Source organism: Malurus melanocephalus, unplaced genomic scaffold (genome assembly GCF_030028575.1).
Source record: "Malurus melanocephalus ecotype Western Australia unplaced genomic scaffold, MMel_1.1 scaffold_207, whole genome shotgun sequence".
Taxonomy (NCBI): Eukaryota; Metazoa; Chordata; class Aves; order Passeriformes; family Maluridae; genus Malurus; species Malurus melanocephalus.
In genome coordinates, this window is record NW_026623439.1 from 217834 (window position 1) to 241032 (window position 23199).

Below are 23199 nucleotides of genomic sequence, written 5' to 3' on the forward strand. Positions count from 1 at the left end.
AAGGAGTTGAAATAATATCTTAGAAATAGAAAAAGCACAATGACAGTAAAAATTACTGGTAACACGAAAGTATACACAGCACATACACATATCAGTGCCAAATAACATTGGATATCCAATATACAGGCAGAAAAGTTCAATGTAAAAAAAAAAAGTGTACAAAATGTATACAGATTTAAACATCTCAATCAATAGGTGTTTATAAGAGAAACATAGAAACAATGCCCTGTTAATGTCTACTCACAATTCTTCACTTTCCTACAGCTATAATAAATATTCTACATTCTATGTCATCAAAGAGGAAAAATCTCTCTTGTAAAATTCAAGGAAAGCAGATATTTAACAACACAGTTGCTTCAGAAATCATTCTCCTTCAGGGATTGGGTCGTGTTTGTCTGGTGTTGGCTGATGAGCAGATCTTGGACACAAAGTGTCCCAGTACTAAAGAATTTGGTGTCCAAGTGACACAAAGATGGGACATAGGAGCAGTGCCAGGTGTAGGAAGGGCCATCAGGGAGGTGTTTCCTGTTGCTCTGAGGAGTCTGAGTGCCAAGAGGGGATCAATGGGATTTCTTTGAGGAGTGAAGTCACCAGGATGGGGGACACCTCCACCCACCTCCAAGTCAGAGGACCAAGAGAAACACCTCCCCACAGCCTGCACCGACCTGCACGATGATGGAAGTGTGAAAAACCCCTGACATCCACCTGCTGTCTCCATAAATCAGGAACTCCCTCCCATTGCTGGTTTGCTCAACATCTGGAGCTAGTTCTGCATCACTAAAGCCATGAGAATGGTGTGGGGTGAGGTCATTCCTCCCTGCACTGGGGAGTAATCTCAGCCCTTTTTGGAGCAGGGTGAACATAGCCATGAATGTTCTGCCTCAGTTTTCCCCTCTTTCAATGCAGTGGTGAGGGAGAACAAGGAATAACAGAAGAGAGTGGGAATGGAACAGGTCATGAATGAATGGTAAGGAATCAGGCTTGGAGAAGGAGTCTGCTTGTGGTGGCCTGCACAGTCTTGCTGCCAAGTGTCTCTTTTTCACAGACATCACCTAGAAAAGGCTTTGGAATTTAAAGAGCTAACATTCTTCCTTTGGAAGACTCAAAAAAGGGTGAATCTTCTCGGTCTGTGGCACTGCTGGTAGGGTGCAACATGAGGGAAAAAGCAAATCTTTGCAGGAGAGCAAAAGGAATGATTTACTGAAGCAACATTTTGAAACATGACTGAAAAAAACAATGGAATTATCACAAAATGGAATTTCACACTCCCAGCAAACCCCCACTGGAGACAACAGACTGACAAACAGCATACCATGGAAAGCAAGAGTGTAACTTGCATTCCACAAGCTCCACAACTAGTCCTGTCATACCTGCCACTAGTATCTTACTAAACTTTGCAACAGCAGTTCAACAAACTCATGTTTTTCAGGAAAAAAAAAGTTTAGCAGGTTTTTCTTGAAAAAAAATCTGCAATATTCTAACTAATTCTGTTTTTAAAAGAACAAACAAAATCATAAGAAAGCTACAAAGCTACACTGCCTTTGCTGCTTCACGAATAGAACAGCAGAAGCCTTACAGTCCACTCTAAAATCATAAACATCTACAATCTTAATTCATGCTTTGCCATCATGTTCTCATGAGATCAAAATGTTTAACACAGTGGGCCTACAAAGAGGGAAGAAGGATAGCAGGAAGGATAGATATAATGGTGAGGGGAAAATGATCAAAACATGACCAACAGAGATCTTAAAAAAAATACAGAAAAGAAAGTAGCTGTTTTGTCTAGATCAAAGACATCAGGAAGCTATAGGGACAATAAGAGGGGAAGGGAGAAAAACCCAAAGTGTAAAAGAAGGGGACACCCTCATCCAGCAAAGCATTTGCACAAAGGCTCAGGGTGAAGCTCAGCCTAAAGCTAAGCTTGAACCAGAGTTCATTGCTGGATTCAGAGGAGGGAAAACAATAGCAACAGACAGTAATGCTTGAGCAGGTACCCTCCAAGAACTTGCCATCTTAAAAAAAGATCTTTTAAATTTAATTTATTAGCTCTTTTTAGCCAAGCCTGTGATTTCAGGCTGTAAAACGTCACTGAAGAGGACACAGCAGCTCCTGCCAGATTTCACTGATTTCCGACAGACCACCTAAAGTGGGAAGAGACCATTTCCAAGCAGCTGGTCCCTAACATAGCCCTTTTGATCTTTGTAAATGTAAATGAAGAGTTGTGGAGAGAGCGTTTTGTCTGGGAGAGGTCACTGGCACCTGGTCCCTAGATGTGGCCTTTGGGGATATGTTTATCCCCACTATAAATGGGTTTGCCTATAGAAAGCACCTTTCCACTACTGAACTTGAGGAAAAAACACACAGTCAGGAATGTCCTTAGGACATTTTGGGTGATGAACTTTTACACACTTATTCTAAACGCCCATTAAAAATATACCTAAAAGGAAACACAAGAAAACAGAGTAGAGCAAACAAATTGCCCCCAAAAATCATTAACAAAAAGAAAAGTAACATTACCAAACTATATATATATATTGGTTTTCATTAAAAAAAGAAGGCAAAATGCACACCTACCGCCTGCAGTTCTGGTCAGGTTCTCTCTCTGCCCTCCCCAAAAAAAGCAAAAATTAGGAAAAAAATACAAATAAAATAAATTAACCTTTCCATTAGCCTGACTCCCAACTGAAACAATTTCTTCCACCGCTACTGTATTTCCTGAATATATCTGTTAGAAACCTTAAGAAAAAAGTCTGCAACTCTTCTGATGAACCTGAAAGTGGGATTTTGCCCCAATCTTTGCAAACCTGGAATTATTTTAACTGTAGACTTTCCATGTATTGGAGAGAGATGAGATGGTGTCAGGTACAGGTGTCCTTATCAGATGGTCAGAATTATTCCAGCTGACAAAGAGTGTTTTAATCTGGGATTGCTCTGGTTTAATGGCATCCCTTTCAACTTGAAATCAGCACTTTCTCCCTAACTGCAACATGAATTGCTTGGCATTTGGGTCTGCCTAATGAATGAGATAATATCATTCATTAGCTCTAATAACAATGGCTCTGGCTCACCAAAGTACTTCAATATGCAAATGGATCATTTAGGCCAAGGAATCACTCCCTCAAAGTCAAATACGAATTTTAGTGCTTGGGCAAAAGGGATTCCAAATGCACTCAGGGAAGTAGAGATGTTTTGTTACATTCAAAAGATAGGTACTTATTTTGGATTTGGGGTTTTTTAAAATAAATTGCAAGAACAGTGGTGGAAAGACACTGGAGCTTACACGTGAACAGAATTTAATCTTCAGTCATGGGGGCTGAGTAAAGGATGCCAGGTTTGCATGGCAGCTGGTAGGAAGTATCCAGCATTGTATATCCTGCCCATCAGGCAGTTGGGAGACATCCTCTAAACCCCTCAGCGTTTTGCCAAATCTTTATTTCCCTCTAGCAAACATATTAAAATGTGTAACAGTGGAACTGAACCTTTGCGATCCTTCTTTTCCATCTGGAAGTACATCTGTGGAGATGTACCCACAAAAGGACCTTAATGGACCAGCAGAAAACATTTCTGGAGGGCTCCAGACCAAGTACATCCAGCGTGTGCAGTGGAGACCAAAGCACAATTACAGGAAGCAAAGGAATTAGTGAAACCAGACTTTTTCCACACTCCACGTTTTCCTTGTCTGACAAAATATTTCATGCCTTCAGAATCCAGTATGGTTTTAAAAAAACCAAAACAAACCAAAGTAATTTCCTTATAATTAAACAGGAAAAGAAAGTTTGTGATGAAAAGGTTAAAGATGGAATCATTAATGATACAGATGGAAGTTTGTCATTGAGTAACCAGAAATAGTAGCAAAAATTGTTATCACATCCTCTCTAAGCAGCACTCCAAAGTGAACATGGGGGTTTCTCTGCTTCTGCTAAGAGAATTGCTCAAGAAGGGTTTCTTCCTTGGATGAAAGGATCTCCTTCCAGAAATAACGTCTATGTCTTGCACTCATTTATGCAGCCGCTGCTAGAAAATGAGCCTTATTCTTCATCTGAAGAGTCTGACCACAATAGTAGAATGAAGTGAAAATGACTAGAGAAAAAATATAAATGGTGTCATTCTCAACCCCTGCCACTGGCCTCTGGGAGAAAGGAGAAAGCAAAGCAGAAAGTGCTGGCATGCTGAGCTCCTGCAGCCCCAGCAGGCAGCATCTGGGCACACATTCCTGGTGCATCGCTGAGGAACTCTTCCTAAGCTCCAGGGAGAGAACTTGCAAAACATCTCCAGCAAATCTTCAGGAAGGTTCTCCTTCTCCTCTCACTCTACTGCCATTTCCCAAGCTTCTCCATCCTCAGACTCACTTTCTGGCTATCAGCCAAGGAGTTTGACCCTTGAAGTGGCAGACAAAAGATTTCACGTGAAAACAGCCAGGCAGAATTGACAGGAATCAACAGTGACAGCAGTCTGGTTACAGGTTTTAGTAGGGACAGAGCCTGAAACTAAACTGCCACACTCAAGGTGGTACAAACCCAGCTGCCCCATTTAGGTTTCTCTTGACAGGCAAGGAGCTTAGGTTTGGGAAGAGTAGCAGATTGGTGTGGTGACTGATTTGAGACCTCTGGTCTATCCCCAGCAGCTGATGAGACTGTATCCGTATCAGGGCTTTAGAAGAGCAGTACAAAATGATTATCTGGTACTTCAGTTAAAATCCCAGTCTATAATCTGCAGCAGCCATGGGGAACGTTTGTCACCATTTTCCAGCCTTTAGAACAGATGAGTGGGTACCCTACACATTTTCCCCAGTAGCAGGTAAGTCTTGGCCAACCCAGGTCAGGTACTTTCAAGAGTTCTGGCAATTTCATTTCAAAGTCCTTCACACCTCAGGCAAGAGCTTTTTCACAAATTTAGCAGCCAAAAAGCAGCCCAGAAATAAAACAGGTGCAGTATCACCTCAAGAGTCCTTTGCCTGTCAGGAGCTGTGTCAGGACGAGGTACCAGATTGCACTGGCTTTGCTCTTAGATCAGATAAAACCAAGCAACAACAATCCCATGCAGTGCAATGACAAATACCAGCTGCACAAAAACCATTCTACACAGACCAAAGGGAACAGGAAGCATTGGCAGGTTCTTCTAGGCATCTCTACATTTTTAAGGATTAAGAATAGCCAGGACTTTTAAAAGGGACTGAAGCATTCAAACATCCTATCTTGCAACTGAATGTTCAAGATCACAGCAGGAACTCACTGCTGCTTCTACAACCTTCTAAACCCAAAGCACCACCAATACACCTGTCTGAGTCTTTAGTAACTGTTTTAACCGGTGTGCAACCAAAATACAATTGAAACATTGGCTGTTCCAATCAATTCAGCTTCACAGTTGCAAAGCCGTCTAACAGGGAGCAGGGGCTTGTATTAACAACATCTATTACTGAGAAAAATAACAAGAATCTGTCAGTGCTCTGCAGTTCATTTCCCTTCTGTGCTATTTCAACTCCAGTCCACCAAGCATCTCATGAAAACATCATGCATGGAAACATTTCATCCCAAGGACAATGTTGGCATGAGAACAAACGGTTGTAAATACCATGAATTAGTTTAGGTTGAAAGTTGCAAGGAGTTTCGTAACTGTGAGAGCACTGCAGTCAGAACAGCCCGCAGGGCAGGGAGCGAAGGGACACAGGGCAGTGGAAACCTCACTGATTTTTAGATTAAATTCAATAAACTGCTGAAAGGGTGAGGTGACAGATGGGGTGCAGCAGTCAGAGGCTGGGCTGGGTTCCTTGGGCCATCCCCAGCAAAACTTTCCCTGTGTATAAGGGAACTACATCCCTTACTCTGTCACTTTACTCTGACAATGCTAAAAGGCTGTGTGGAATCGTCTGGAAAAATATCTGATGAATAGTCGGTGAACAGATGAATAGTTAGGTATGGAGGGGATCATGGTCATGACCCCTTCCACTGGCCAGCTGTAGCCAGGAGAAGCTGAATTCCTGTTGGAGTGGCAGCATCATGCAAAGAGCAGGACTTGGATCAGTCTAGCTAGTGAATCAGCACTTGTGTTTCTTCTTTGGGATCATTGAATGCTGATGGCTTTCCCCTGAAACTCCTGGGTTGCCCACTGTCTTTCCCCTTTACATAAAATGACGTGGATGTGTTTTAGGGAATAAATTTAGGCTTCCACTTTCCCCCTCATTTTCTAATGAAAGCACACTGTTATGTTCATTTCAGTCTGGTAGTATGTTCCTCTCTGGGTAGTTTAGACTTGAGACATCAACAAAGGTAGGTCAGGAGGGATAATTAAGATGTGCATATGCAAATGATAATTGCACACTCTGCAAATTTGCATGCAACCTTTGGTTAACATTTTAAAAAGCCATGTGGATTGATTTCACTAATACACATTTGTTAGGATATCATCAAGGTATGCTGCATTATGCTTAATTTTAAATGAGGCTTTAATTAAGCTGCTTGAAGGCCTACAATTTAGAAAGGGATTAGAATTTCTTGCCAACCAGGGCTCGTTGTCATGAGGGTTATTCCAGTTTATGGGAGGATAATTATAAATCACGGAGTCTCTACATTCCCAGTGCACAGGGACTACCACGAGCAATTGAAGCAACACTTCAATTCATCACAACAGTAGTGTTCATATCTCACTTTAATAAAAAACACATAATGTTTTGAAATACTCTTGAATTGTCCAGCTTGAAAAATGAAAATGACCTTTAAATCTATACAGGGCAGTTCCTTTGGGCACTTTTAATGCAATAATTTATTAAGTTCCTATATTTATCATGTATGCACAAATACCATGTAAATATTACAGCTGTACTCCATGACAAAACAAGCATAATGCAGACATAGAATCATACAGAGAACTGACAAATGGAAAAAAAGGGAGATCTAGTATTTTCTGTACAAAAAAATACCACTTTTTGATAATTTGTAAAAATGCATAACTTTTGGCATTTCAGAGAAAAACACTGTATAAAAATAAATATTCTATGTACAGTAACACACACAGGCCAGTCCAGGGTTAGAATCATCACTGCAAAAAAAAAAAAAAATAAACAAGTGTTAGTGACAACTCATTAACAAGTGTTAGTGACTGCTCACAAGGGGGAAGGACACCCTAGGGAAGCTGGCTCTGGGGTCTCCAGGAGGAAAAGCAATGGTGATGGATCTCAGCAGGGATTCTTTCCACTTCCCCAGGAGGGAAACTGAGGGCAAAAGGTTCATCCCTGTCTGATTCTGCCTCCACTCTCTTCGTACCACTGAGGCTTGAGCACTTGGCATTAACACCCACAGCAAGCACTGAAAGTGGGCCAGACCCTGGGGAGTGCAGGAGGGGTCTGAGGCAATCCAGGTGGAAATCTGTAATCTTTGTGCAAGGATCAGAGTGCTTTGGGGCCAGGCAGCTCAAAGGCCACAGATAAAGTTCTCTCCTTTGTAGCCCATAGAGCTGAACTGTGATATACAAAAAAGGAGGAGTTTTGCTTGCCACTTTTCAGGGGTACAGTCCTGGAAATCCCATTCATGCATCCACACCTCTTCTGCTCTTAGCCAGATTAATGAAAAAATATTAGCAGGACCCGTGGCACTGCCAACTCAGCACAGCAACGTTTCCAGGATTACTATACCTTATTCCAGCAGCCCTGAACTGGAAGGCCATCTTCCCCCTGCAACAAAGATGGATGAAATAGCAGTTTAGGACACAGAAGGCAGTATAGAGAATGGAGAAAGGAAGGCACAGGTTAACTATTACTGCAACAAACAGTTTGAACCAGGGCTGGAGGAATAGTCTGAGAGATATTCCTCACCCTTTGGAGTGACCCAGACTTCTGGCTGGCAGAACCAGTGCAGCCTGAAGCAGGGGCTGGGGTGAAGAGGGGAAATGCCTGCAGGCTGTGCAAGGGACTTATGTACATGAGAACCACTCTACCCTAAGAAAGGAGTCTATCCAGCCTTCCTTGAAGGGAGAAGGAATACAGGAGGTCCAGCTCAGCTAGAAAAACACTGCCAGGGGCTGGCAGTGGGAAATGTGAGGTGGCTTCTCTGTGTCCTCAGGCATGGCTCTGTAACACTGAGCTTAAAAGCAAAACCTAGAGTGAGCACTAACTTCAGATCCTGAGGAGGGTCTGGAAAAAAACTCCATTTCTTTCCTGCTCTGTCTGTTAAAGGGTTTGCTTTGTCATGTGAGATCCTGCCCAGCATCCTCCTCTTGCCTCTGGGGAGATTCTGTTCCAGGGAAACTAGGAAGGCAAGCAGTTGGGCAACCCTTCTGCTGGTTCAGGATGTCTCAGCTGATTCTCTGAAAAGGGGCTTTGGCTTCAATAACATCAGCAGGATTTCTGTGAAAATTCCCGCAGCACTTTTGCAACCTGGATGTCTTGGGCTCCACGGCCCACACTGGGTGTGTTATTATTTTTTGTAATGTTGAAGAAGGCTGAACGCTTTAAGGCTGTGGTACTAAAAGATAGAGTCTCCATGGCTGAGAAATGCTTTTGTAAATGACTGCCATTCATTTCAACCCCGAGCAGCCCTCTTTGATGGTCTGGATGTGACATCATTGCTAAGATGCTCTGGAGCGGGAGCTTAAGTCGGAGGTCAGGAGACAGATCTCTGACATGAGAAGTCAAATACTTGTGCTGTGTGCACATGGCAGATTCATAAGCTATTGCTATTCCCCAGGAAACCCCCAAAAAATACAAACAGAAAAGCAAATGCACAGTTGTATATTGAGAAATAAACTATTTAACTGAGATGCACTTCCAGGGGTCTGATGAACTGAACGTTGCTATGATGCTATAATAACATTGCTTTTCAAATTAAATTTTTGGACTACGGTCTCCTTGTGCTTCTTGTTCCCCTTCCCCCAACTATGTGAAAATATGGAATTACAAGTTAATTATTGGGTAAATTGTGGTGTTCCCATTGGTACACTGGTGGTGGTAGGAATGACTGGTGTAGTGCATGGCAGGAGGAGATGGGAAGTTAGGTGTATGAAGGAATGGGAGGCCAGGGAGCTGCAGCTTAGGGATCAAAGGAAGACCAGGGTCACAAGGAAGTGTTTTTGCGGGTGGATGTGCTGAGAATGGAAACATGACATGCTTATTAGTACCAAGGATCTCCTTCCACATATCTCAGATGTGCAAAGAGTTAGTTCACAGCCTTCATAAGCTACACACACGGATGTGTGAGCTGGATGCTAAGCTTTTAACCTAGTTGGATCTGAAAACATGCTTATTCACGTTCCCAAGCTAGCTTGCATGCCAGAAAACTATGTATAAAAAATAATAGCATTCATATTTAATCAGATTTTCTGCCAAGTTTCTCTTAATGAAAATAAAAATGGCCATGTGGGGTGAATGCTCACTGGGAGCAGTGACAAAATCAGAAATGTCGTCTGCCAGGGCACGGGTAGAATCCTTGCACCTGTGAAATTAGGTACCTTACTCAGCCAGAAGTTACTCCATAGAAACCTGGCTATGAGCAGTGGGAAACAAAACACATGGTTCTGGGGTCACCCTCCTTTGTGAACTGTTCTGGGCAGGTATGGTTTTATCTGTGGTGCTGGAAGAAGTTTCTACTACCCAGAATTAACAGAGCAGCAACTGAGACCTTACCAATAGTCAGTATTTGAGTCACTGCCCCAAAGAGGCAATGGCAGCTCTCAAACAAGGGAATGCTGGAAAGAAAACTGTTAGCTCTTCACATAGTTTAAACAACAAAGGCTTTTAATGCCAATTTCATGGCTGCTTTTTCCCTCGGGAAACTAGGAAAACCTTCCAAACTAAATGTGGCTTTTTGCTTTGCAATGCATTTTGCCAGCTAGTTAAACTAACAATATCCCATCCCTTGTAGAAGGCATCAAACATCCTTAAATGAGTATAAAGCTTGGAAGGACCGTCCTCAAGCAGACCTCACCTAACAGGTGGGAGTACAAGTTTCTTTGTATTACTGAGATGTTGAGACTCTGCTAGGGAGCAAAAACGTTACTGAACGCTACAGCTCCAGCGAATCTCAGACAAAATTAATAAATTGGTGAGTTTCACTGGGACACTTAGAAATCAGCTGGAGTTATGTGTTTCTGAATACTCTTGTCCTACAGCAATTGGGCTAGATCAGGCAATACTACAATAATCATTTTATCACTTGAATAAGATGGCTATTGGTAAACAGGTAATTCCCAATTCAAGTTTTTTGGATGCTATGGGTGCAATTTCAACTTTTGGGGAGAGTCATAAATAGGAATTATCCAGCAGGGAGATTAAGTGTCCCTGTTAATATATTTCACCTGGGCTCACTAATGGGATAACTCTTATTTTCAGTCATCTTCATGTATAAGGTGACTGAGGCCATATGGAACCATGTCAGGCTTTGTTCAACACACACAAGCATTTGAAACTTGTGAGTTAATGAAGTATACAAGCATTGCAGGTCCTTGTGAGGAAGCCAAGCCAGAGCAGAGCTGGGTCTGCGTGCATTGGATTACTGGAAGTTGTCAAAGTGAAGGCAAAGGAAGAACTGAAGCAGTTGTAAATAAAACCGCATTCCAACTCTATTTTTCCTCACGACACAAAGTCTGCTGCCAGCAGCTGGGAATCAGCATGAAGGGAAAGGGGCTGGTTCTGACAGCAGCAATGAGAGGAAGGGAGGATGAAGACTGGTGAGGAAGGAACTGCCAGGTGTTTCTAGGGCATGCAGCTGTTTGGGGAGAACAGAAAATAACACCAGAGCCAAAAAGCAAACAAGCATGCAGGAAAGGGAAGGTACACCATACCAATGGGCATGGGGCATCCAGGCCGTCCAGCCCAGGTAACCCCGGCTCACCCTTCTCGCCTTTAAAACCTCGGAGACCCTGTTTATGAAATCAACCACTATCGTTATTTCAGTCAATGCCAGCCAGCTCTGTGTCATGGGAGGAGAGGCTGAGTCCCCACTGGGACTGGCATAGGGCACTTTGCTGCACACCAAGCACAGGCTCCTGTCTGCACAGTGAGCTGTGTCTGCACAACCAGCAGGAGCAATTTCTTTTCTGGTTTTCTGTCATCTACAAACCAGGAGATATTTTTCTGAGTTAAAGCTCAGAGGCTGGGAATGGCATTTCTTCCACTCCAAGATCATCCATTCCTCTGATGCTCACTAGCAAACCCAGCAACTGGATTTCTAAATGCATGATTCCCAAGTACTCCTGGAATTTGTGGCACTGCTAGGAGATTTTTGGCAGCATTTGCTGCAGTGTATGAATTCAGATAATAATGTACACATATTCCTGTATTTAGTCATTTGCCTAGATCTATAGCCAATCTGTTTTGACAGAAACACATCCCATTTAGGATAACTGAGACTTGTTTTCCCTCTGGTTAGTGAAGCTCAAGTGCCCTGTGCGCTCTCAGGCCATCACATCAGCTGGCTGTTATTCCAAGGCAAGGAAACCAGCATTCCAGTTTTGCTGTCAGGTAGATTTGATCTCATTGAGCATCTCCAGAGACGAGGCGTAACCAGCAGCAAAGGAATCAGGGCTCTATCCACAGAGGAGAAAGCCCTGGGCTCCCAGCACATGGGACACCCCACGTACACCAAACGTTTGTGAGGTCTGGAAGAGGAAGGAACATAACCATGGTCACTCAGCAGCCTGATCTCTCAGATGATTGGTTGGTCCCACAGCTTTGCTTCAGGCTGTGGTGGGAACCACAGCCATATCTGAGTGTTGTACTTTTGCAAGACCATTATTTATGTTATGATTTCCTTCTGTCTTCCCCATCAACACATCTTAAAACAATACATTTGATGAAACAGGACATACCAACGGACAGGGTGCATCTAATCCAGGTGCTCCTTGGTCTCCCTTATCCCCTTTAGACCCTCTAGAGCCTTTCTTGCCCCTCTCCCCCTGTAAATAATAGTTTAGTCCGAGAAAAAAAAAAGAATACACAAAAGCTTTAGGATCATCCATTTCAAACAAAAGTCAGCGATAGTTTAAAAAAAGGATAAACATTTAGGAAACATTTTAAAATCTCCCTCAAGAGATGTTAAATGAAGATCAATGTATGGAGCTGCTGAGCTGTAACTGAGCTGCATAAATACCCTGGCTGTGGCTGCAGTCCCTCACTGACAGACTGTGAGGGCTCACCATCAAAGGGATCATCACACGACTTCTCGGGGCTCCCCATACATCAGACAGGGGCACTTTGGAGAACTGGCTGACCCCAGACACACAGGATGGAAAACCACCCTTCTGACCAGCAGGGTGCCACATCATTTCAATCTCCAGCTGGCTGGGAATGTCTCTCTACCACTGGAGCACTTACCACTCTGAACTCCCATTCTTTAAATAAAGTCTCACTCAGGGACTCTCAGACAGGGAATAAAGGAAGTACTCAGAACCGAGAGTCTGCACAGTCTGGGTGTCCTTTGGGATGTTTTGAGTAGTGCTCTCCCAAAAAAACTGTTAGACCAGGGACTAGTCCTAGGCAGCACAGCCACAGGGCAGTGACTGGTCTTTGATCTTTAACTGGCAGCACAAGGCAGGGCATAGTGTGGTATTTGTCAGTTATATCCATCTTTCTGTTTAACAGACAAAATTCTCAAAGCTGCTGAGCATGAAATGCAGAAGGGGCTGCTGCACAGGGAACTGAAGTTAAGGTCCTTGTGGGGAGTGTTAAAAGAATTAAGGGATACAATCAGCACAGGCTGCTGCTTCTCCATTATAGAAAAAAAAAAAAAAAAAAAAAAAAAAAAAAAAAAAAAAAAAAAAAAAAAAAAAAAAAAAAAAAAAAAAAAGGTGTTAACCCCAAAGCTTGCAACAGAAATGGATGGGAGGGGAGAGGCAATGAGAAGTCACCCAGAACCAAGCACTGGAATGGAGAGGACAAATCCAGGAGAAATACAGCACGGGTTGCTCTGGAGGAAGGAACCAGGAAGAAAGGCAGAAGAGGAGGAAGGGATAAAGGAGACAAAGGTGGTCCTGTGGGAGCGAGGAAGATGCACATACACACAAGGAAAAAAACCCACAGGCATTAAAATAACAGCAGGACAAAAGTTCAGGGTTCACACTTTTACAGCTGGGTCACACAAAATGCCACCTGTTCCCACTGCCCTTAGTGCCATAACCCATAGCTATGCTGATCTCCAAGCAGAAAGCAGCAGCAACATTTCTGCCAATTAAAAAGCCTACAGGAAAAGAGAAGATTTTTGCCTAGGACCTCAGAGTAAGGGGAAGTCCCTCCACATGGGCTCAGTGGGAAAAGGGGCATTTTCTAGTGTCCCTTAAGATTTTGAACTTGCTCATTTACACTCTTGAGTTTCTCACACTTTTGCATTGCAAACTATGGGCGACAGTGAGGCAGAGTGCATGCACGCCTCAAGGGGCAGCAAAACTCCCCACTCATGCTTTCCTACTCATCCTCTACAAAGAGTTGCAATTTCTCAGTTTTCATTTGCTTTTATGCCAGAGCTCAGATTAATCCCATCTACAGCTAATGAAAGATCCTTCTCTTTGCTAAGATACTCAGCCTAAAAACCAATTGAAAACATCTAAGAATTAAAAATTGCATTTTTTAGAACCCATACGAGCAAAACAAAACACGTTAGTGAAGAGGAAGTTAAGAAGCAAAGCCAGAAACGCAGTGATTAAAAAAGGGGAGAACTTCAGTGCTTCCATGAAACTTGAACCTTTCTCCCCTAGTTTAAGATGCCAGTTGGCTACTGCTGTCCAAAACTGTCCTTTCTGTGCAGAGTAAGGTCAGAAATCCATTGCAGATAGAGGACAGAGAACACTCACTATTCATCAAAAGCAAATCCATACAATGAAATCATCACATGGGCACATGCACTATAAATTTATCTGAAAATGTAAATGTTTAAGTGATACCAGAGTCTTATGGGTAGAAGGTGTGTATGACTACACTTAGATTGAACTTCTTGACATTTATACAATTGTAATATTATGAAGACTGGAATCCAAAAGTAATTTGTATTTCTAAATATAAATTGTATTCAACCATAGCTCCTAAACATTTTTATCAAAAAGATTCAGATTCAAAGCCTTAACAGGCAAGGAAATAATTTAAAAAAAATTATAAAAACCAGGAGTTTCTCAACATGCACTCCTTTGTGATGTTAATCCTTCTATATCACAGGTGGCATGATGGGAAAGCTGCCATTCCTGCTATTGCGTTTGGGCCAGCTCTTCACCATCACATCTATTCAGGACAATGCCTGAGGAGGTTTCATGTCTGCCTCTTCAAAGCAGGCAAATTTAATTTCTTTTTTTCCAAATTTACATCTTCCAAATTCTCTGCAGGATTGTTTGCTAGAAGACAATTTTCTTTTTCATCCTCTGGGTACAATTTAAAAGTACTGAAATATGATTTGCTGGCTGCACCGCAGCTAACTTTCCCAGGAACCCCACTAAGTAGAGAAGCAGGAGTTCCTAAAGCACACCATGTTGGTCTAACTAAATCCTGTGCTTCAGGAACAGAGTTTGTGACAACAATGAACACATTAAAAAATCCCTCCTCCAGCCTTGGGAGAGATGTAGCACAATGTCCCAGGTGATGGAATGAGCCACAGGTGTCATCCTCTAAAACATAGGTGTTGGAAGTTACTTGGATGAAGGTCTGGCACACAAACCCATGCTGGCTACCACAGGAGCTCAGGAGTGAACTGGGCTGTCCCTGTGTACAGTGTTAGGAATTAAAGAATTTAATACCAGGAGTTTGCCTGGTAACTTACCCGGGCTCCCTTGTCACCAGGTAGACCTTGTAAACCCTGAAAGTCATCAACACAAAATTAACTATTTTAAAACAAGCAGGTTTCATTGTATTCCCACTAAAAAGAACAATGTGTGCTGAGGGGTTTGGTTTTTTTTTTTCCATTTGTACCAATGGCCCTATGCCAAAAACAAACAAAACTTTTCCAGCAGACAACCTCATCCTCACCTCTATCAGACCATCCAAGCTGTAACACCACAATATATATAATATAAATACTAATAATAGTATTTATACCAAGGGTTACTTTCAGTTAAGAAACAAAATAGTTCTGAGAATGCAGCAAGCTTCCTTTTTTGCGCTGAACAACAAAGCAGCTCCATGACTGCATTAGACCAGAGTACCAACCCTGGCCCCATTTTGCAAAAAGCAATCCCAGACAGTGGAATAATCTCACTGAAGACAGCTTTTGTCCCTGCAATGACAAAATAGGGCCCTCCCAGGCAGGTTGGAGGCAGGCACCCAGGCTATGTAAGGTAAAGAGAGCAGATGTGCTCAAAAGCAGCATTTTGGACTGGGATACACATCCTGGGAGTCCCAAACAGCTTCTTTAGGTAGTTCGAAGACCAAGATGAATTAACAGCTTCCTTTAGCCTCCTCCACGTCGCTCTGAGTCTGCTCTGAAGCTACTCAGCTTTTGCTGTCACTCCCATAGAGAACAAAGTCTTGTCACATGAGTTATACCTAACCCAGCTGTGACAGCAAATACTGTATTACAGCAGCATCTTCAGCTGAGAACCACAGCAAAGAAACAAGCTCTCAAGAGAAACTCCTAATATTTCTGAACTTACAGGATGCCCTATTGGCCCCATTGGTCCTGCAACTCCAGGATCTCCTTTACTGCCCTGAAATGGAAACAAAGGAACAGAAACTGTTAACATTCCTATTCAGTCCAAACAGGCAGCAGACCACCACAGAAGAAAAAGCAAAGGATGCATTTCAAAGCACCTAAAAACCCCCAAGGATGAGACACTCAGAGGCCCAGCTGAGGGTCTTGAATGCTCAAGAAGAGGGCAATTCCAGCTCTGGAAAAGCCTAGAGCTCCTTTATTCCTCAGAGCTGTTGTATCTTCAGAGCAGTTACGGAGCATCTGTCAGTTCTGAAGCAAACTCACCCTTTCTCCTTTTGGTCCTGCTGGTCCTGAAACCCCAATTGGTCCTGGAATACCCTGCAGTTACAGGAAGGAAAACACATCAGGATGTTTTTATTCCAGGGCCTTTTTAAAGCCAAGAGACACTGCTGCTCCTTTAGGAAAAGCACAGCTTGGAGGGACAGTCTGGTGGTGGAGAGCACGTAGCACTACTACAGCTTTCAGTGTTGGTGGAGATGGATTTGAAGTGGTTGGTACAGGCAATTTGAAGAACATGGGAACTGCTATATTATATCACATGAGTACCACTGTTCAGAGCCTCATTTTTAATTCTGAAGCTTGCTCTTAACAATTGTTTCAGAAGGCATTTCTACCAGCTCCACAGACAGGAATTCTTTCTCTCTATACCAGACAAGGCTGAAAGCTGTAGCAGAATAAAGGCCACTTACACACATGATAAGCAATTCTCTTTTCTTTTTGTTTATTACCTTGTTTTCTTTCCCTCCTCCCAGAGTCAGTGTAGTTGAGCAAAGTGGGAAGTGTTGGGTCAGTCATTCATGCAAGCTGACCTTGCCTCAAAGCAAAGGGTCTTGCCCTATTTAGTATCAGTCTGAAATCCTTAGTCACTAAGGAACCCCTCTGACAGGGGAAGGATGGCTCATGTGAATCAGGAGAGCTTTTCAGAGAAGCCAAATCTGCAAGTATACAAGTGGAGGAGTAGCTCATGCAGCACACAACTTCAGCGTGGTGAAGGAAGAGAGGAAATCAGGCTCTCCTTAAATTCATGCAACAGTGGAAATCTTAATTGCTTGCACTTATGCATGATTTAGTGCCATGGAATACATTGAAATCTCCCCTGCACATGTATAAAATTATATCTACAGTTTCCCCAAACAAGTGACTGTGTAAGATGCCATTCAGAGTCAGAGCAGCTGAATTATTCCCAACTACCCTGAGGAGGAGAAATTGCCTTTTTTTTTTTTTTTTTTTTTTTTTTTTTAATAGCCAAATGGATTATACATGGTGATCTGATTTCCCAAGATTTCCTTCTGATTTCCCAAGAGGGACTAAAAATATTTGGCTGTTATTTAACAGCTGTTATCCGAGAATAGAAGAGTGGTTTGCAGAACCAGGTTGGCATTACTTAGAATCACAGAATGGTTTGGCAGGGACCTTAAAGATCACCTTGTTCCAAAAGTCTGCCATGGGCAGGGACACCTTCCACTATCCCAGGCTGCTCCAAGCCCTGTCCAATCTGGCTCAGAATATTTCCAGGAATTGAGCAGCCACAGCTTCTCGGGAAACCTCTGCCAGTGCCTCACAGTAAAGATTTTTTTTCTTAATATCCAATCTAAACCTACTCAATCTTTCATTTTGAAGCCATTCCCCCTTGTCCTACGACTACAGTTCTTGATGATGAGTCCCTGCCCCATCTCATGGAGAATGACAGGTTGGAGACCCCTCAGGATGAAGAGGACAGGAGAACAGAGCATCATGGAACCATGCAGAGGTTTCATTCATCTTGTTACTGAGACAGAGTGGAACAAGTAGGCTGTGACCCCAGGATCCAGACTCATAGCATCAAAAAAGACAAGCATGTGACATCACTCCTCATTTTAACTCCCCTCCCAAGCCTGCTTTGGTAAAAATAAGATTGTTCCTGGTGTAAACAAGACTCAGGTGGAAGACACAAAATGAGTCACAATACTGGAGAGGACAAACGTGGGGTAACAGAGAAACAGAACTCACCGGTGGTCCAGGCCTGCCGTCTAAACCTGAAGCACCCTGAACAGACGGGGAGGGTTTACAAAAACAAGGCAGAGGAGAGGGGAGGAGGGTGAGGGAGAGGGGAAGGGAGAGGTGAGTAAAGCAGTGACTTGAGACAAACATACATTTGCAATAAACAAAATTTAAGATCTCAAGGAGAGGTGATGGTACTACAAGCAAATCAACAAAAACATACAAACACTGAATACACGTAATGTTGACCTGCAACTTTCAGATCCTCTTAAGTGCACATAAATTTCCTTCTCTCAATGCCACCAGGAAAACTGCTGGAGAATCAGCTGTTCTGTGACAGGTGGTGAAAAGGACAATGTGACAGTGGAGCTGGAATCTGCATTGCCTTTGTGGCAGGCTGGGCAACACAGGTGAGACACAAGGCTCAGAGGCCGGTGGTCACAAAGGCATTTACAAGCAGTGCAGAGCCATCAGCTGTTCAAGTTCCCACCAAGAAATGCAGGGCCTGTTGGTGCACACTAAGTCAGCTGCAGGCTTGCTCCACTCCACATGCAGTTGTTTGGGGGCTTAGGAAACAGGTGCCTCATCTCCCTGTGTCACCAGTGCAGATTTACACCACACTGGGATCAAGTGGCACTTTTCTGTCTGCTTGGCTCTTGCCCTGTATTTCCTAATCCATAAGATCTAACAGTGGTTCTGCCCAAGGCACAACTACCCCAATGGTTTGTCTCTGACAGAAGCTGGGAGAGAAAGTTGTGGTAGGATAAAAGTACCAAATACTGAGTTTCCCTCCACTTGAGCATTACAGACTCCTAACCCTTTTGGCCATAGAGAAGTCCAAACCTACTGCAGACAATCAGGACTGGAATTCCAGTGTGATGTCAACCCCCAAATCAGAGAGGAAAAGGCAGCAGTTCCAGTTTCAGAATTTTACAGTCTGAACTGTTTCAGAACCCGCTTGGCACTGCATTTAGTTTGACAGGTTGAAGACACACTGGACCAGGCATGGAAAAACTTCTGAACAGAGTTCTGTGGCTCTAAGGAAGGATACACGTTCCACAGTATCTTACTAGCTGTGCTTCCTGGTTGGCCAGCTGCTACTGCTGATTCAAACACAAAATATTTCTAAGAAGACACTTCCGAACCATTCTTCCCCCACTCCACAGCTCAGGAAGAGTGATGGGAAAAGCCAAGGGATCTTTGGGCCCCTATGGGGCTCACTGCTGTCACAGAAGCAGCTAGCACATTCCCTGACACTCTGATGAGCTTGTCGGGATAATTGCTGGGGCACCTTCTGCTCAGACTTTCACAAGAATCTGCTTCCCCCGTCCGGATGCTCCCTGGTCTCAATTGAGGGAATAACCATTTACACAGAAAACCTTCATTAGCATTTCTCAGGGGACTGGGTTCTGACTTCTTACTGCTTCCCTGAGGCACAATCCCTTGTCTTTGAGCCTCCCAAAAAGTCTGCTTTCTCCCTACTGTCTCTGCCTGGAGCCCCAGGGAATGCGCTCATGCTGAGCTCAATTGAGTGCCTAGAGTTAGAGAGGATTCATCCAGGCTCAGAAGGGAACTACTGCTCAGAACCACTAAAGGAGGAAAACATTTTACAAACAAAGACACACACATTTCAGCCAAAGTCAGGGACAAGGGATCTGGGTGGTCAAACACAGGATGACAAAGTCACACAGTACACGAGATGCACTCTGCAGTGCTCATTCCAGGCACCAAATTTGGGAAAGGGAGAAGGTCTACTGTGCCACCAGTGCTTTTTATGATGAGAGAACTTGGGGGCTGATGGAACAACTGGGTGAGACTAAGTTACCACCAACTCATCATCAGGTTTGTATCTAAAGGTCCTGCAAGTTCTCTATAACACATTGTGCCCCAATTCCTCTTGCTAAGCCAAACAGTGCACTAACACCAGGCTAATCAGACTGAGTTCACACACAGCTTGGACACGGGTCAGGGACAGCACTGATTCCATGGCAGAAGTGTCAGGAATGGTTCAGATATCAATGGAGCTGATTTGCATTAAGAACCACCACACTTTGTACAAAGCTTAGCCCAGGTGACAAATGGCTGGGGAAGGCTTTTCCCTTTCCACATCTCTGACTTCTGTTTCTGGTCTTGCCCTGAAGTGCACAGAACCCCCAGGAAAGCTACTGCTTGTTATTCCCAGTCTTGCCAGAACCAGGAAGAAATAAAGACTGCTGATCTATTAAACAGATCTAGAAGTTGAAGGCTCAGTACAGAAATTGAAGCTTTGAGTTTAAAAAGCAAAGGCACAATTATTTATAGACCATCTCTTTATCTGACTTTACATACCAAATCCCCACGTGCGTCTCCTATTGAGGGATCTTTTTACAGCTGATATAAGTTTGGCTCACAAAATGCTGCTTGCTTCCTGGATACTTACGGGTAATCCCAGTGGCCCTCTGTCTCCTTTTTCACCCTGGGCACCCTTCTCTCCTTTCACTCCATCAATCCCTGCTTCCCCCTAAAGGAAGGATGGAGCAGAAAATAAACCCACTGTAACATCACTTATATAACAAACATTCCTCCCTTCAGAGAGCGCCGGAGCAGCAGAGGGAATACAAGAGGAAGCAGAGTAACACTTCAGCCTCATTCTCAGCCTAATTTGAAGAAAACCACTGTCAGTCAAATTACCTCTGTGTGAGCACCTGTTTTAACTTAATGGCAAAGATAGGAGACTCAGACCCTGTGGGTAAAGATGTTCAGAGGTGAACTGAGCTCACTCCAGTGCTGCTCTCCCTGCTGGTGTGACTGTATACATATTTATATATAAATATATATAGCCAGAAGTTATCTGATATGGTGGGTTTACATTATAAGATGTGGATCCACTGGAAGTGAATGACAGGTGTCTACAAGCTTTGAAGAAAAATAATGTAGAAACAATATTTGGAAAGACTTTTGTAAATTATAAGGCATCAGTTTAACATTTCAGAAAAAAAGTAATTTCAGCATTCCTTTCCCAACTGCATTTTTTAAATTCTGTTTTATAAACTATAAAGCAATACGAAACAAAATATTCCTTTTTCTTAAATTCAGAATGTAGCCCAAAGCCTTTTCCTCCCTCAATCCTGTTCATAAGGCTTTTTAAAACGTACCCATCCCTTTTAGCATCCAAACAGTGCTGATGGCCAAATACTACGGATAATCAGAAGAATTAAGACACTGCACATTTTCCAGTCTTTGCCCAGAATGTCACCAGAAAGATGCAGCTCTCCTTGAATATTTCCACTCAACTACTTTTTGTCTAGGAGCTGTTTTACAGCAGGCAAGCCAGTGGTGCAGGCTGAGCATTTAGATGCAGATTAGAAAGATTCTCACCACCAAGGACAGTGAAGTTCTTGAGTGCTTTACACCAGAATGTACAGGGTAATTTTAAGACTAATTTTAAGCTAGAGCTCAGTTCCTTAGGACTGTGTGCAGACTATTTGTCCCACTGTACAGACCTCCACCCTTCAGACAAAGATTTCAGCTATGCTCTCAAGGGAACAATTCCATGGGGCAGTGACTTCTCACTTCTCTGTATGAAAACTAGAGGGAAGGACTATTTTTCTGGGTCCTAAAATGAGAGCTGCTAATCCATTTCCTTCAAGAAAATATCCAGAAGGATCTATCCTCTTACCAAGATGGAAGAAAAGTACCACCTGAATACTAAAAAGTTGTTACTGAAGGGAATTCTAGCACCTGGGACAACTTTAGTTACACCTCAGTATGTAATGCTTTGTACCCTTACCTTGGGTCCTGGGATGCCCTGAACACCCTGTATTTGGGATGAGAAACAAGATGTAAGTAATTTCAGGATGGGCTTTAAACTCCAGGTATCCTAGTCAAGTGTGCAGTGCAAAGGCTTAGCTTTCTCGGGGTACAAACACTCAGCCCCAAGGCCTCTTCATTTGCGCAATGGGCACTTCACATATTGTTCCCATGTCTAACAAGGAGGCTGTTGCCAAGCACAGCCTGGCAGGGGGCCAGGTGTGCTATTAAGACCATTTCTGCAGTTGATCCGTTTAATCCCATCCATCCCATCTTGCTACTGTCTTCCCTTTTATCTCACACTAACATAACCTTCTTTCTTTGCCCACCCTGCCCACCGTAGCTGTGACCTACCCTGGGCGTGGGTTTGGAAGCGACACTAAGCATGCTCCCATTTCAACACCTCAGTGGTTCTGGTCTTCTCACAGAATCCTCTCCAGCCACTGCCTGCTCTATCCCCATTCCCATTGCCTTGCTCCTCAGGTGAATTATTCAAACTTACCGGAGGTCCTGGAGGGCCTTGGGGTCCAGGGGGCCCAGGTATCTAGAAAGCAATGCAAGAGAAGTCACCATCAATGTGCTGCCCTCAGGGGCAAAGTGAGACTACTCAGAGGAAAGGACACAGGGTGCAGCAGAGCTCCTCTACCAGGCTGGGAAACCAGCACTCCACCTAAGCACTGCATTAGGAAGCAGCAACAATGCAGGACTCAGTGGCTGGGGAGGGTTATGCAGCAGTTGCAAACATTTAAGAGGAGGGAAAGCAGTAAGGTTTTCTCCAAAGAAAGATCCACTTCCACTACTCTACTACTGCTCCTACAAGGAGGCATAAGGTCAAAAGAGTAAAAGATAGGGAAGAAAACAGCTGGCTCCACTCATGTCATCAGCCTGTGGGACTCCTGACAGGGTACTCCAAAGACAGGGATGAGCAAGCTCAAGAACTGTAAAATCTATTGAAAACCCCCACCCCAAACACGTGTGTATATATACAAATGCAAGTGTTGCTGGAAAATCCACTTACTGAAAATGCTGAGGAAAATATTTGCTATTTTTTCCAAGATGTTCTGTCCTTCCCTAGGCATTTCTCATTGACTGCTGGTTGTGAGGGAGATTGTGCCAGGGAAAGGAGGGCATCAGGAGCCAGAGGTGGCTGGTGATGCAGTCCCACAGCATGAGGCTTGCAGTCCCCAGTGAAGGGGTGTCACCAGAGGATGGGGTGTGCCTGTTTCCAGCAGCACTGCTGCCAAAGTGTCCCTCCCCTACTGCCAAGATCGCAGAAGGAACATGAGAAAGGCGACCTACCAATTCTCCTGGGTTTCCTTTGTCTCCACGCTGCCCAGGCTCACCCTTCTCTCCCTGCACACAACAACAGATCCTGTCACCACCAACTGAGCTCTGCAGTCTCCCTCCATTGAAGCTGCCTGTGAACCACCCATGTGCTGGCAAGCAGCAGCTGCCCCGGGAGAAACAGGAACACATGGGTTTCCCATTCCCTGCCTGCTGCCAGAGGCCTGACAGTCATTCTGTGGCACCTAACGAAGGGGTAGAGCTCTGAGGCTCCCAGGATACTCAGCACTTTGGGAAATGAACCCTTGTGTGCTGCTCTATGCTATTTTCTCTTTACCAAGAAGAAAAGAGCAGCCTGTCTTTTCCATTCTTACTGTCAATCCTGGAAGTCCAATGGGACCTGGCAATCCTGATGGTCCTGGTATCCCTTGGTCACCTCGTTCTCCTTTCTCTCCAGTGGGGCCATCTAGACCCTATAGATCAAAAAAAGATTTGTGGAATTTTTGCACACCTAAGTCAGGTAGACATGTAA

At 43.7% G+C, this 23199-nt stretch overlaps 1 protein-coding gene across 10 annotated transcripts in view; it reads right to left on the reverse strand.

The window, feature by feature from the left end:
• Window positions 1-6627: 6627 nt before the first annotated feature.
• The window catches only part of COL13A1 (collagen type XIII alpha 1 chain), a 57649-nt gene continuing 41077 nt past the window's right edge, over window positions 6628-23199 (reverse strand). For 7 of the 10 annotated variants that reach the window (XM_057373759.1, XM_057373768.1, XM_057373766.1 and 4 more), the window contains 12 exons: window positions 23042-23140; window positions 22683-22736; window positions 21886-21927; window positions 21364-21390; window positions 20014-20094; window positions 17604-17639; window positions 15879-15932; window positions 15556-15609; window positions 14727-14762; window positions 11797-11883; window positions 7628-7666; window positions 6628-7035 (listed from right to left, as the gene is read on the reverse strand). In XM_057373759.1, coding sequence (XP_057229742.1) covers window positions 7033-7035; window positions 7628-7666; window positions 11797-11883; window positions 14727-14762; window positions 15556-15609; window positions 15879-15932; window positions 17604-17639; window positions 20014-20094; window positions 21364-21390; window positions 21886-21927; window positions 22683-22736; window positions 23042-23140 — 612 coding nt within the window. In that variant the 3' untranslated portion in view covers window positions 6628-7032. The remainder of the gene's footprint in view (window positions 7036-7627; window positions 7667-11796; window positions 11884-14726; window positions 14763-15555; window positions 15610-15878; window positions 15933-17603; window positions 17640-20013; window positions 20095-21363; window positions 21391-21885; window positions 21928-22682; window positions 22737-23041; window positions 23141-23199) is intronic. The other 3 variants (XM_057373761.1, XM_057373760.1, XM_057373767.1) reach the window with 3 other exon arrangements.